The 16604-nt window shown below is 48.0% G+C and overlaps 1 protein-coding gene across 1 annotated transcript; it reads left to right on the top strand.

The window, feature by feature from the left end:
- Positions 1 to 15563: 15563 nt before the first annotated feature.
- LOC112892573 lies at positions 15564 to 16103 on the top strand. The gene has a single exon (XM_025959710.1). It carries the CDS (start codon positions 15564 to 15566, stop codon positions 16101 to 16103), a length of 540 nt encoding a protein of 179 aa, XP_025815495.1.
- The last annotated feature ends 501 nt before the right edge of the window (positions 16104 to 16604 follow it).

Here is a 16604-nt window from a genome sequence, read left to right as displayed (position 1 = left end):
CAATCTACCTATCTCAGGTAGAGCACCAACAAGCTGCTCAATACCTCGACCATGTCAGCTTGCTACCTAACTCCGTCGCTCCTAAGCACCCACTCAACTAATATTGAATACTTCTACTTGGATTTCACATCAAGCAATTAAATAAAAGGGGCAATCATATGTCACACCAATTATCCCAGGGACATCTCAAAAAGTTTGACAAAAGTTTGCCAAGCCTATTAAGGATAACAATTCCAACCATGAATATCTCCATTAAATGAATATCATGTTGCTTAGAACAAAGGTATATAACTTCATGAACTCTCGTATTACCTTTATGCATCCATGCCCTAACATGCTAGTGTGTGCATGAGTATGTAAAACTTTGAGTGAACGCCATTAGTTTGTCTTTTGGTGGAGATTAAAGAATTATTTAGATATTTTGTTGATACCTCTTGTGGTGGTGATGACATGAGTTTGTCTTGTGTTAAAAATATCATCTAAGTGAGGTATGATCTAAATATACTAATTTCTCACTTGACATTAAAGTGTTGCATACTTTATTTGGTGGGAGAAACTATTGTTAGAAATATGCCCTAGAGGTAATCATAGAGATGATCATATTTCATTTTATCAATGATGTATTATGTGTTCATTGAATATCCATGAAAGGCAACTTGTATTAATTGACAATTATTTGTGAGACTCTTTACTTGTATGGTTATTCTAAAGTTGTTCCTAGTCGGAGTTCATGTATGGACACACATGAATATTAGACTGGCATATGTATTAGTTGATGACTGTGTTTCACAATTTATAGACATGAAGATGTCAAACTAATAATGTGGGCGCGTGTATGACATGAGGCTGGACCGACCCAACTCGAGAAATAGTGATTTCTCATTACACAATGTGTACGCTGTGTCATTAGACCTGAGATTATCGCATGTACTCAAGATGTGAACCGACCTACTTAGGAGCCATCAAATGCTACTCCATAACAAGGTAGTCATAAAAGTGGTCCTCGGATTTGTCAAGAAGCATGTTGTGAGATATGGTCAATCAAGATGGGATTTGCCCCTCTCTGCTTGAGAGAGATCTCTGGGCCCCTCGAGTGATCAGATCAAGAAAAGCATGGCCATGCTAGAGTTAAGTGTTAACCAAGGATTCCGGATCACGGCATCGAGAAAGAGAGGTCAGCTTGGAGCTAGACCAAATATCATGAGGCAAAGGAAATAGCATGTATATGAGATTGTGACGGCTCATCTGATATGATCTTTGCACGCGCATAGGAGTTGACACGTCTTGCAAGAGGCTGCTGTCAACTATTGGTCAAGTAGGAGTACTCGGACCATGTCTATTCGCGCTTGAGCCCATAGAGTCACACACTTAAGGGGCTGGAAGCCTAATGAGGATATGATCTGAATTAGACTGGGCTTAAGTGCACTAATGGGCCTCAGTTAGAAAGCCCATCAGTGGGCGCCTATATAAGAAGGGGTGCGGGCGCATGGAAGGGTAACCCTAATTCCACGCCTGCTGGCAGCCACCTCCCACGCCCGCGCCCACGGTTGCCCTCGCAGACCTAGCAGTCTGAGTGTGACGCTTCTTTCTCGTACGTGTAGATACCTTGGAAGTGCTACATCTGCTTCACGAGGACGAGCCGCACGTGAGGAGATCTTGCAACTGCACTGTCGGCGACCGATTGCAATACCCTGACGCGCTTCAGAAGTTCTGCACCCACGCGTCTAGTGGTAATTCCGCGATCTATAACAACAGTTTTTCTGGTTTTTACGGTGGAAATTTTTGTTTATCGCTAGCGTAGCCCACCTCATATCCCTTCAACTATGTGCTAAACCATTATCACATTCTTTTCTTACTTTTCTACCTTAATGTGTTCCCTTGTGGTGGAAAAATCTTTTTGGAGTTTGATACCAAAGAGGGAGAGATTTCGAGGGAGAATGTAAGAGGAAGAGAGATTGTGACTTTGTGAATTTGATGTGGTAAAGGGGAGGCACATAAGATTTCTCATTTGTGTGGTATATATGCCATGATAGATTTTAGTTTGTTATCTTTACTAAGGATCACTAATGATAGTGTGTGAAATTCATGTCTTGAATGGTGAACCGTTGATCTCTAATTCTTGGGTGAAATCATATGTCATGGCTATCATGTTGACACCTTCCACCCCACGGATGCTAGGATATATGTGAATTGCCACACTTTACCTAAATTTGTGCATTTCGCATTTGAGGCAAAAAATTGAAATTCTTCATTGCACACATTTATGGGGATCTCAATATATCATAGGATTCAAAATCTTATTTCTATCACTCTTTTGTGACATTTAATTGTGTTGTCATACATCACCAAAAAGGGGGAGAGATTGAAAGTGCATATAGACCCATCGTGGGTTTTGATGATTGAATGACATAAACAATTAAAAAACTAATGAGCTTGTTGAGTTTTGGATAGACTTTTATTGTAAATGATAAAGGAAAAGCTCATGTCATATGAAGTATAAAATAAGTAAAGTTATGACAAGCTAAGATTGAAGTAAGCAATAGAACCAAAAATGCAATGCAATTGCATGATCTTATTGATGGTTTGCTTGCATATTCAAAGAAAATTGAAAATTGCATGAATACTGATCAAGTTTATGACTTTGAGAGGCATGTTGACCAGGGCTTAGTTGTTAAGAAGTTCATATGGAAAGTTTTTTGGTCACAATATTAATATGGAAAAAGATAGTGAAATGCAAAAATAATAAAGAAATAGAATATACGTGTGCATATTGATGTGAAGAGATTATTGATCAAGAGCAATGGTGAACTTAAGGGTTTTGGAATGATAGTTTGTTTGGTCATATGGATGATATCCTTGAGTATAGGTACACCGCTCTATCAAGAGGGATGCAACATGGATTGGTTTGACTAGTCTCGGTGCTCAAAATAACAAAACCCAAGTGCTAACTTGAGAGGAACACATGGCACAACACATGCTTTTGGAGGTCTTAGTGCGTGTTTTTAGTTGGGTTGGATAGCTCTCTGAATAAGCTTTCCATTGAGTCCAAGATCATTTAATTCGGGTTACCAAGTAAGAAGTTATGCGCTTTTTAGTTAGAGTTGTGTTGTCTGGTTCGGCTCAGTCGGGATTTCCAAGCTCAGCCAGACCATCAGCCGAGAAAGTGTTTCTATCTCGATAGTGGCTGAGCTGGTATTTTACTTGTCAGCTGGACCATCAGCCCAGAAAAACCTTATGTTCCAAATAGCGGCTGAGCCGGTATTACACAGGAATGCACATAAAGGCTAGGTATTTATTGAGTGCTTACTAACTTATATGATATGTGCACATATTTTATTTGTTGTAAGAAAAATTTATTTATAATATGCACTCATTTGTTCTCCATGAAGAAGAACAATTTATTCTTGTTTGAAGCTATTTTATTCACTTCTATATGCTAATTTCTTCGTCATATTAAATTATTTATTTGCTTTGTAGGCTAAATTGTTTGTCCCTGAGAATGATTTATTCGTGGCGTGGATGGATTTGTTCTCCGTGTAGAACAATTTATTTGCATGTGTAGCCATTTTGTTAACTAGACTAATTTGTTCGCAATGTTAAATTATTTATTCATTCTTATGGACTAAATTATTCGTATGTAAGAATGATTTTGTTCAGAACATCACATATTTGTTCTCTATGAAACACATTTGTTCGAGTGTAGATTACTTTTTTCGTAATATTAAATTATTTATTTAACTATTTCTATTTTATTTTACACTTGTTTCACATAGGTGCCTTATTTTTTCTATTATTTTAAAATAACCTTTTTTTAAATAAACCTTTTATGTTACCATGTTTAATGAAGCATTTTTACATGAGCTTGTTTTAGGCTAGCGTCAATCCCGGGTGTCAGATCCGGGCACACGTGACTGTCCACGTGGCACACTTCTCCTATGATACGGGATGGGACATGGTTCACGCCCTACATCTGTTGTATCTACTCGTAGTGCAATAGGATTACTCGTACAGCAGTGACACTAGTCGGACACGGTAGGAAACTACTCGAAAACTACTCAGGTAGGACTCTTGGGCTTGTACCCGACTAGGTCTTCCATATAAATCTATCCCTCCAAACTATATAAGGGCGGACAGGGACCCCCTTGGGGACGATCATGATCAAAGGCAATACAAACCACACAGCACGTAGGGTATTATGCCCTCGGCGACCCGAACCTATCTAAACCTTGCGTTCCTTTGCACCTTTGAGTTTCCGATATTGGCGACACCCTACCTACAAACTCACCACCTTGGGGGTATTTCTCGGTGGGCGTGGCGGTAAAACATCGACAGCTGGCATGCCAGGTAGGGGTGTTCATCGAGCATCCACCGGAGAGTTCGATGGCATCTTTCAACTTCACCAGCGCTGTTCTCGATAAGGGCACAATCTTCATCTTCGACTCCTGGATCTGCGTCGCCAACGGTTTTGGTGGCTTCAACAGCCACCTAGCCAACTCCAAGGAGCCGGAGGCCTCTTCATCAACTCCAAGCAGTGATCTCGACGAGTTCATCGACAACCTCGACGATCTGTTGTCTCCCGATCTGGCCCAACAGATCGAAAAGATGTCCGTTTTCAACGTGACTTCCACTCGTGACGCACCAGATCTAGTCGAGTCGGATTCAAACCGATCTGAAAAGACCACACAATCTAAATCCCTCTCCGACTTGGAGGAGAATTTTGATCTGCTGCTCAAGATCAAGGACGTGGGTGCCACCGCTTGCCAGGGGCCCCCATTTTCGACACCTACTCGGACTCCAACAAAGAGTACTCCCCACGCAGTACTGCAACTTCAAGCCGGTTCCAAAAAGGACTCGGAGATGAGGGAGCCACCACTCATCGGGTGGCCCCCGCCCTTGAAAACCACTCGCAACCCAACGGCCACACCGATTCTTTTTCAGGCAGCCTTCTGGGTTTAACCATCACATCAACGCCGCAGAGCCGTTTTGTGTACTGAAAGGGCTTTAAGCCCTCCGAACTACTCGATTACAAGTCCCACCTTGTGGCCTTCATGCAGGAACTACCCTTCCGGGAGGGTAGACCCCTCTCTCCCATTGCAGAAGAAGGAGAAAGTAGCACAGAGCTACTCGAGTACAGCCTTATGGCTAACCACTCGCCGGATCATCAAGTCTGCATGGCCTCCCTTTGCAACAAGGAGGACAATGAGCTGGACCCCCAGTACGACAACGAACAACTCGCGGATGTCTCACCCGATGAGGCCACAGCTAATGCTGCCCAGGATGAAGACGAGGAGCACCAAAGAATCCGGCGGATAAAGAACGCCAAGCATGCTCAACGCAGGCGCAACGTGCAGAATCGGGCCCTCGAACCAAGGGACCTCAACAACGCTTTTGCAGCAGTCGCGGATCGCGAGTACCGTACGTCCATTGGCACCATCGCAGAAACAGCACTCCTAGCTCAACAACTCCCACCCAATCCTCAGATACAAAGGCTACAGTATCTGACCCAGCGCGCGCTCGTGTAACTCGATGGGCAACATCCAGTGTCTTCCACTTGGAATCAACCCTCGAGGCCTGAGCACCATGGTGATACCGAGCTGGTCAATCGCACCCCTGGAGGAGGCCCCGGGAGCTGAAGGAATGACAACCACCAGCAAAACGAGGGCCACCCGTCCGCACGTGGCAACAATGAACAAGAAGTACAACAACCCACTCGCAACCAGCGTGGGACAAGGCATCAAGGCCAAGATCCACTCGAGGCCAACCTTCATGACGCTCCCACAATCGACCTCAGGCAGAAGATCAATGAAGGCCGTGACGCGCGGCTTGTCAGTGAAGCGAGAAGAAGGGACCGTACCGGTAGGCGCCACGACGATGACGACAGCAACCGCTTCTCTGCCTTCACCATCAGCATCATTGACAAGTCCTACCGAAAGGACTACAAACCAGTCGGAATCCCCAACTACAACGGTAAGCAGGACCCACGCTAGTGGATTCGATGCGACTCTAATGCTATTGAAGTTTCAAGAGGATCCAACTCCGCAAAAGCTCTCTACTTCCCGATGGCTCTGGAGTCCGCACCCCTCACGTGGCTTGAAAGCCTCAAGCCAAACTCCATCGACTCATTGGACGACCTCAAGCGGGCCTTCATCGACAACTTTCAAGGATCCATGATTAGGGTGGGCACTCGCCATGACCTGTCCCAGGTGAAGCAAGAGATGAACGAGACCTTGAGGTTCTACACACGGTGTTTCTTCGAGATGCGCGCCACCATCGCCAACATCACCGACGAAGACATCATCCGTTGCTTCCAGAACAGGCTCTTCTCGAAGCACACATACCACGACTTTGGGCGGAATCGCCCAACTACTGCCGTGGAGCTGTGTGACATGATGGAACAGTGGGCTAACCAGGAGGACGAGGAGAATGACCGCTTTCCCAAGCGCAATCACGACAAGCAAGCTAATGGCAATGACCACTTTGACAAAAGCCAGCAGAACCACTCGGGGAACACCCGAAAGCGCAAGCCAGACCAAGAAGTCGCGGCCGTTGAGCGCAATCCACATGCCAAGAAGTCTGGGAACAACTAAGCACAATACGAGCAGGTCATGCACAAATAGTGCCCCATACACCCGAAGTCAAGACACACGCTCTTCGAGTGCGTCACCATCCACAAGTCACTCAATGCACCACCCCTCCCTCAGGGAGGAAAGCGAAAGGACTAGGAGGATGATGAAGGAGGTGACAAGTCAGGGGCTCAAGACTTCCAAGATCTGAAGAACATCATCAACGTCATCTTCGGCGGAGACGGCGGATTCCCCTCCAAGCACGTACAGAAGTTAACCCTGCGCGAAATGCTCTCTGTGGAGCCAGCCATAACAAGGCCTCTGAGATACAGCGAGGTCCCGATCTCCTTTTCCAGGGACGATCAATGGACTAGCTTCTCCAAGTCGGGAAAATTTCTGCTCGTCCTAGACCTTGTCGTGGCGGGCTCACAGCTAACCTGAGTACTCATCAACGGCGGGAGCAGCCTCAACCTACTTTTTGCGAGTACTCTGAAGAAGATGGGACTGGATATCTCCAAGATGCTCACTCCGCTACTTGCTATGGCATCGTCCTGGGTAACGCGGCTACACCACTCGGGTCAGTGGTCCTACCAGTCACCTTTGGAACGAAAGACAACTACCGCACCAAGTACATCAAGTTGGAGGTGGCGGATTTCGACTCGTCATACCATGCCATCTTTGGCAGACCGACACTAGCCAAATTCATGGCCATGCCCCACTATGTCTACCTGCTACTCAAAATGCCAGGCAAGACAGGCGTACTCACACTTTGTGGCAACCTGAAGAAGTCATTTGACAGCTACCATGAGGTGATCGAGTACGCCACGACATCACGCGTGCCAAAGCCATCTACAGAAGTACTCGCGGCCGCACTGAAGCTAACCAACTTAGAGATGGAGATCTCCAACCAGCGGCCCAGCCAGTTGAGGGTTAAACCCAACCCCAGTGATGTTGGCATCAAGGCCATCCAGCTGCAAGAGGGCGACCCATCCAAGACTGTTTTGATCAGGGGTGGCTTAGGTGACAAATAGGAAAGTGTGCTCATCAACTTCCTTAGGGCTAACCGGGACATATTTGCGTGGAAACCAGTGGACATGCCAAGGGTGCCCAAGGAGTTGATTGAGCATTGCCTAAAAGTCGACCCAAAAGCCACTCTGAAGAAGCAACGACTATGATGCTTCGCCCCTGACAAGAGGGAGGCCATCAAGAAAGAGCTAGCAAAAGTACTCGCGGCTAGTTTTATTAAAGACGTGTACCATCCAGAGTGGTTAGCTAACCCTGTACTAGTTTTGACAAAGAATAATAATGAATGGAGGATGTGTGTGGATTATACTGATCTCAATAAACACTGCCCGAAGGGCCCCTTCGTGCTCCCACACATCGACCAAGTCATCGACTCTACGGTTGGTTGCGTCTTGCTCTCCTTCCTCAACTACTACTCAGAATACCATCAGATAGCTCTCAAAGACAAAGATCAGATCAAAACAGCGTTCATCACCCCCTTTGGAGCATACGCATACATTACAATGTCATTTGGGTTGAAGAACGCAGGAGCCACCTACCAACGGGCCATCCAACTGTGCCTTGCGGACCAACTACACCGCAACGTTGAAGCTTACGTGGATGACGTGGTCATCAACACCAGATCCCATGATGAGTTCATCACTAGTCTCGAGGAGACTTTCAACAGCTTGCGACGGTTTTGATGGAAGCTTAACCCGACAAAGTGCGTCCTTGGCGTGCCTCAAGGCAAACTACTCCGGTTCATTGTCAGTCACCATGGGATCGAAGCAAATCCAAAGAACATCAACACCATCACAGCCATGGATGCTCCAAAGATGATCAAGGACGTCCAGATGCTCACAGGCTGCATGGTAGCTTTGAATCGATTCATCTCCTGACTTGGAGAAAGGGGACTACCCTTCTTCAAATTCCTCAAGCTCCATAACAAGTTCCAGTGGACCGAGGAGGCAAACCAGGCGTTGCAAGATCTCAAGCACCAGCTGCAGTCACCACCCATCCTGACGGCTCCCCAACCAGGTGAGAATCTGCTACTCTACATCACCGCGACTACTCACGTCTTCTGCACGGCAATTGTGGTGGAACGCCAGGAGAAAGGCCACGCCTTCAGGATGCAGTGACCAGTCTACTTCATCAGCGAAGTCCTCTCTAAATCTAAGGTTCATTATCCAACGATTCAGAAAATACTTTGCGGTGTACTCATCACTTCCAGAAAGCTTTGCTACTATTTCAATGCATACAATATCCTGGTGGTCTCCGACTTCCCATTGGCGGATATCCTTCACAATCGGGACGCTACCGAGCGCATCTCCAAGTGGACCGTGGAGCTGGGAGCTCTTACACTTGACTTCAAGCCCCGAAAAGCCATCAAGTCACAGGCACTAGTCGATTTCATGACGGAGTGGCGAGAAAACCAAGTGGAAGCCCAAACCAACCAGCCAGAGCATTGGGTCATGTACTTTGACGGATCACTCAAGCTCGGTGGCGGTGGTGCAGGAGTACTTTTCATCAGCCTGAGAGGAGAACAGCTCAAGTACATGTTTCAGATACTATTCGAGGTCTCCAACAACGAAGCTGAGTACGAGGCATTATTGCATAGGCAACGCCTGGCAGTCTCCCTAGGCATCAAGCGACTACTCATCTACAGTGATTCTTTACTGGTGGTTCAACAAGTCAACAAGGACTGGGATATCAACATGGACACCATGGATGCCTATGTTACAGAAATACGCAAGCTCGAGAAAAAGTTCTCGGGGTTGGAAATTCATCATGTAATTCGCGACAACAATGTGGGCATGGATGTGCTCTCCAAACTAGGAGTTTTTGTTCACGAGTTGCATCACCCTTCCATCAGGACACCAGACTCAAGTTCCATCGCTAAGGGTCCCAAGGAACCCGACCGAGAGGTCTTGATGATCGAAGTCGACTGGAGGGTGGCCTTCATCGACTACATCCAGGAGCACAAACTACCCCTTGGCGTTGACCCAAAGAGTGCTGAAGCTACTCGCATCCTATGGTGCAACAAAGGGTATGTTCTAGTCGGGGGTAATCTGTACAAGCGTGGATCAGCATCGGGCATACTCATGAAGTGTGTCAGCACGGAGGAGGGTAAAGAGATACTCCAAGAGATTCACGAAGGCGTGTGCGGGAACCACGCAGCTTCTCACACACTAGTCGGCAAGGCATTTCGATCAGGTTTGTACTGGCCGACTGCTTTGGCAGATGCCAAAGCACTCGTTCACCGATGCACCAACTTCCAATTCTTTGGCAAACAGCCCCATGTTCCGGCTCATAACCTCATCACTATACCACCCTCATGGCCATTTGCATGCTGGGGCCTGGACATGATACGGCCCTTAACAACTGCGCCAGGAGGTTTCACACACGTGTTGGTGGCCATCAACAAGTTTACCCAGTGGATCGAGTACAAGCCAATTGCAACGCTCACTTCAAATCAAGTGGTTACTTTCATCTGCGACATCTTACATCATTTTGGCTTCCCCAACACTATCATCACAGATTTGGGATCCAATTTCCACTCACATCAGTTCTGGGATTTCTGTGAACGCAGTTCCATTGAAGTCAAATATGTTTCAGTGGCTCACCCGCGGGCCAATGGACAGGTTGAGCATGCCAACGCCTTGATTCTTGATGGATTGAAGAAAAGACTCTATAATAAGAACAGCAAAAAGGGCGGCAAGTGGATCAATGAGATCTCATCAGTAGTCCGGGGGCTTCGCACACAACCAAGCAAAGCCACAGGACAGCCACCTTTCTTTCTCTTATACGGGTCTAAGACTATATTACCAGCTGACGTGATGTGGAAGTCTCCACGACTGGAAATGTTTGAAGAAGGTGAGGCTGACACTGCAAGACATCTCGAGCTTGACTCAGTAGAGGAAATCTGATGCAACGTATTGTTCCAGTCGGCCCGCTACTTACAAGGAGTTCGACGTTACCACGACAGGAACGTTCAACGACGCTCTTTCAAAGTTGGAGATATGGTCCTTCGATGAATCCAGGATGATACCGGACTACACAAGCTTAATTAACGATGGGAAGGACCTTTTATTGTGCACAAGGTTACAGGCCCTGGATCTTATCGCTTACAGTACCTTGATGGCCAAGAGGTACGAAATTCTTGGAATATTGAGCATCTATGTCGTTTTCATCCTTGATCAACTGGGGACTCCGTTTTACTAGTTCAGGACTGGTATTACACGCAAGTTTACTGAATAGGCCTCGCTCCCATATTTCCAGTACCTAATTACAAGTTTCCGACTAGTCTCTTGGGTTACTAAAGGGGCTTTGTGCTCATACTTCCGGTACAACTCGGTTTTACTGTTTTGCGACTGATACTACACGCAAGTTTGCTAAAGGGGCCCGCTCCCTTATTTCCAGTAACATATTACTAGTTTTCGAGTTATATACTATGTTATTGAAGGGGCCCCGCTCCCATGACAAGAAGTTTACTAGTTTACGACTAGTTCTACACATGTTCGACTACTTCGACTACTTGTCTTGACTACAATCCTAGTCGGGACTGACTTTGACTAGATGGCTTTATCGACTGCTCAAGCACCAGTGGCTACTTGCCCGATGCCTGGGCTCGGGGGCTAGCGCCACCTTTCTGCTACGACTACTTTATGCTTATCATCTGGCTCCTAGCTCGGGGCTTGATTGGACAAGGCACTCAGCGTGCCTCAATGGACAGCTCTCATGTTTCAACACTGGACACAATAAAATTACTTGACAATACCTGATCCAAGAGGCTTTTTAAGATTTATCTTGGGTAGATGTTAGTTAACCATTATTTCAGGGATGTTATTCCAAAATAAGGGTTTTGTTCAAATTATTACGCAGAGATCTTATTTAGTCATTGGCTCAGGGCACAAAGATCGATTTGAGAGGTAATTTTTGGTGTTTGTTGGGGATGTTATTTGTTTCACCATTTTTTTAGGGAATTCATCCAAAAAAAAAAGGTTTTCAAATCTACTACACCAATTTGCCCATGTTCACCATCAAATCTTTACCGTCACATATTGCATGCCACGATTCTTTGGATCCTAGATTCCAAACTTAGGGATTTGGATTCAAGGCTCGGGGGCTGTAGGACACGTGTCATCATTGATTTATTTTTCAAATCTGCTAGAAGATAAGGACACAAGATTCAAGATTAAATTGACCCTCAGTCTGATTCTATGAGTCAACCTAAGGCTCGGGGGCTACTCCATATGGAGTGCGAGTTTAATCGCACCCCATATAAAGAAGACTAGACAACTACTCGGGGCATGAGCACCTCACAGCCTCGACGCAGCCAGAAAAGTACTCGCAGGACACCTTCAAGATGAACTTCGGGAGAACTTGAAGACGCCTTCAGAAGTACTCGGATGCCTGCAGTACTCAGCTACGAAGAGCTCGGGGGTCGACAGACCTGGGCACACGGGACTGTCCACGTGGCACACTTCTCCTATGATACGGGATGGGATATGGCCCACGTCCTATATCTGTTGTAACTACTCGTAATGCAGTAGGATTACTCGTACAGTAGTGAAACTAGTCAAACACGGTAGGAAACTACCAAAGAAGTACTTGGGTAAGACTCCTAGGCTTGTACCCGACTAGAACTTCCATGTAAACTTGTCCCCCAGACTATATAAGGGCGGACAGGGACCCCCTCGGGGATGATCATCATCAAAGGCAACACAAACCACATAGGACGTAGGGTATTATGCCCTCGGTGGCCCGAACCTGTCTAAACCTTACGTTCCTTTGCACCTTCGAGTTCCTGATCTCGGCGACACCCTACCTACAAACTCACCACCTTGGGGGTATCCCTCGGTGGGCATGGCTGTAAAACACCGACACCGGAGCCACGGGACCGCGCACATGGCGTACATATTCTAGGATAAGGACGGGACATGGCCCACGTTCTACATCAGTTGTAACTACTCGTACTATAGTAGGACTAGTCGGAACAGAAGGAAACTACCTGAGTAGTACTCGGGTAGGACTCCAAAGCTCGTATCTAGTTAGGATTTCCATGTAATCCTGTCCCTCCAGACTATATAAGGGCGGGCAGGGACCCCATCGAAACATATCAACACCAAAGGCAATACAAACCACCACACAGGATGTAGGGTATTATGCTCTCGGTGGCCCAAACCTATCTAAATCTTATGTTCCTTGCACCTTCGAGTTCCTGATCTCGACAACACCCCACCAACAATCTACCACCTCGGTGGGCTTGGAGGTTAAACACCAACAGCTAGTGCGCCAGGTAGGGTGTCCATCGAGCATCCACTAGAGAATTCGATGGCATCTTTTGACTTCACCAGCTCCATGCTCGATGAGGGCACAACGATCATCTTCGGCTTCTGGATCCGCATTGCCAACGGCTCAGGTGGTTTCAACAGCCATCTAGCCGAGACCAGCAAGCCGGAGGCCCCTGCAGCAACCCCATGCAGCGATTTTGACGAGTTCATCGACAACCTCGATGAGATGCTGCTCCCTGATCTCGCCGGGGAGATCAAGAAGATGTCCATTCTCGATGCGACTTCAACTCGTGCTACACTAGGATTTCCCTGATTGGACTCAACCCGATCTCAGGAGGGTCGTACCCGATTCCCATTCAGGTTACGCAATCCGACCTCAATCGACCAAGAGGCTATGCAGTTTGAGTCCCTCTTCGACCTAGAGGAGGACTTAGATCATCTGCTCAAGATCGGAGACAAGGGAGCCCACCGCTTGCCGGGGGGGGCTATCTTCGACAACTACTTGAATTCAGATGATGACCCTGAATCCTTTTTGGGTAATCACCTGGGTCTGACCATAACTACTACACCGCAAGGCCGGTTCGTGTACTGGAAGGGCATGGAGCCCTCTGAGCTACTCGAATACGACTTCCACCTTGTGGCCTTCATGCAAGAACTGCCTTTCTAGGAAGGCACGCCCCTTTCTCACATCACTGAAGAGGAAGAGGGCAGCATAGAGCTAGTTGAGTGCAGCCATACGGCTGAGACCTCGCCGGATTGCCAAGTCTACATGGCTTCCCTCTGTAACACGGAGGACGATGAGCCAGGTCCGGAGTATGATGCCAAACTACTCGCGGACGTATCCGCCAACAAGCGCACGACGGACGCTCCCCAGGATGAGAACGAAGAGCATAGGAGGATCCGGTGGTTAAAGAATGCGAAGTGCACCAAGTGCAGGCAGAATGTGGAAAACCATGCACGCAACCCATTGTACCACAGGAACCTCAACAACGCCTTTGCAGCGGCCGAAGATCGGGAGTACCGCACCCCGATCGCCACCATAGCTGAGGCAGCGCTCCTAGTTCAACAACTGCAGCCAAACCGCTAGGTGCAAAGGCTGCAGTACCTGACCCAGCGCGCGCTCATGCAACTCGATGAGTAAAATCCATTATCTTCGGCACGGAATACCCTCTCGAGATCCGAGCATCACGGTGACTCTGCACAGGTCAATCGCACCCCCGGAGGTGGACCCAGACCCCAGGGGGGCGACAACCGCCAACGCAACCAAGACAATCAGGGCGGTCACGGAATTAGCAAGGCCAGCATTCCACCCGTGCAACATCGACCAAGAGGTGCAACAACCTCCATGACCACTCCGCAGCCAGCACACCACAAGGCCTCAAGGTGAAACCCAGCCTGAGGCCAGCCTACAGAATGCCCTTACGGCTGATCTGAGGCAGAAGATCAATGACGGTCATGATGTGCGGCGTGTCATTGAGGCAAGGAGAAGGGACCGACCTAACACGTACCACGACGCTGACGATAGTGGCTGCTTCCCCGCGTTCACCTCCAACATCACCAATCGCTCCTACCCCAAGGACTTCAAACCAGTTGGCATCCCCAAGTACGACGATAAGCAAGACCCACGCCAGTGGATTCGCTCCTACTCTGTTGCCATTGAGGTGTGAGGCGGATCCAACTCTACCAAGGCGCTCTACTTCCTGGTTGCCTTGGAATTCGTGCCTCTCACTTGGCTCGAGAGCCTCAAGCCGAACTCCACCAACCCCTGGGAGGATCTCAAGAGGGCCTTCATCGACAACTTCCAGGGATCTATGATCCGAGTAGGTACACATCATGACTTGTCCCAGGTTAAGCAGGAGATGAACGAGACCCTAAGGTCCTACACCCGGTGTTTCTTTGAGATACGAGCCACCATCGCCAACATCACCGATGAGGATGTCATCCGCTGCTTCCAGAATGGCTTTTTCTCGAAGCACACCTACCACGACTTCGGATGCAACCACCTGACTACTACCGTGGAACTCCGCGGCATGATGGCACGGTGGGCCGACCAGGAGGATGAGGAGAACAAACATTTTCCCAAGCGCAACAACAACAAGCAGGCAACCACAACAACCACTCCGACAAAGGCCAGCGGAACAACTCGGGAAACCCCCGAAAATGCAAGCCAGACCACAAAGTCGCGGTTGTTGAGCGCGATCCGCAAGGCAAGAAGTCGGGGAACAACCAAATTTAGTTTGAGAAAGTCCTGCACAAGCAATGTCCGATGCACCCGAAGTCCAAGCATTCTCTCTTATAGTACGTCAGCCTCCGCAAGTCACTCAACGCTACACTACCTAATCAAGACGGCAAGCGGAAGGATCAGGAGGACGACATCGAGGGCGACAAGTCCGGGGCCAAAGATTTCCAAGATCCAAAGAACGTTGTCAACGTCATCTTCAGCGGAGACAGCGGCTTCCCCTTGAAGCGTGCGCAGAAGTTGACCATATGCGAGATCCTTTCTATCGAGCCAGTCATATAGAAACCTCTAAGATACAGTGAGGTCCCAATCTCCTTCTCCAGAGAGGATCAGTGGACCAGCTTCTCCGAGCCGGGAAGATTCCCGCTCGTCCTAGATCCCATCGTGATAGACTCACAATTGACCCAAGTACTCATCGACGGCAGGAGCGGCCTCAACCTACTCTTTGAGAGTACACTGAAGAAGATGGGGCTGGACATCACCAAGATGCTCACCCCCAGTAAGGCTCCATTCTACGGTATCGTCCCAGTGAATGCAGCTACACCACTCAATTCGGTGGTCCTGCCAGTTACCTTTGGTACCAAAGACAACTACCGCACGGAGTACGTCAAGTTCGAGGTGGTTGACTTTGAATCGTCATACCACACCATCCTCGGCAGATCGGCTCTAGCCAAGTTCATGGCCATATCTCACTACGTCTACTTGCTACTCAAGATGCCAGGCAAGATAGGGGTACTCACACTCCGCGGCGACTTGAAGAATTCGCATGACTGCGACCAAGAGGCGATCGAGTACGCCTCAACATCACGCGTGATAGAACCTTCGGCAGAAGTCTTCGCGGCCGCACAGAAGCTCGCTGACACAGAGATGGAGGTCTCTAATCAGAGTCCTAGCCAGTCTAGGGTAAAACCCAACCCCAGTGACATCGGCATCAAGACCATCCACCTACGAGAAGGCGATCCATCCAAGACAGCTTTGATCAGAGGCGGCCTGAGTGACAAATAGGAAAGCGCGCTCATCAGTTTTCATAAAGCCGACCATGGCATATTCACATGGAAACCAGCGAATACGCCAGGCATGCCCAAGGAGCTGATTGAGCACTGTGTAAAAGTCGTCCCCAAGCCACTCCGAAGAAGCAACGACTATAACGCTTTGCTCCAGACAAGAGGGAGGCCATCAAGGAGTTAGCAAAACTACTTGCGGCTAGTTTTATTAAAGAAGTCTACCACCTAGAGTGGCTAGCTAACCCTGTATTAGTTTTAAAAAAGAATAATAATGAATGGAGTATGTGTGTGGATTACACAGATCTCAACAGACACTGCCCGAAGGACCCCTTCGCGCTCCCATGCATCGACCAAGTCATTAACTCCATGGATGGCTGCGTCTTGCTCTCTTTCCTTGATTGCTACTCAGGCTACCATCAGATTGCCCTCAAGGAAGAAGATCAGATCAAGACGGTGTTCATCACCCTGTTCGGTGCATACGCCTACACAACCATGTCCTTTG

This window comes from Panicum hallii, chromosome 5 (genome assembly GCF_002211085.1).
Source record: "Panicum hallii strain FIL2 chromosome 5, PHallii_v3.1, whole genome shotgun sequence".
Taxonomy (NCBI): Eukaryota; Viridiplantae; Streptophyta; class Magnoliopsida; order Poales; family Poaceae; genus Panicum; species Panicum hallii.
Note: the sequence above shows the minus strand (reverse complement) of the source record. Positions and strands in the feature narration are given on the sequence as shown.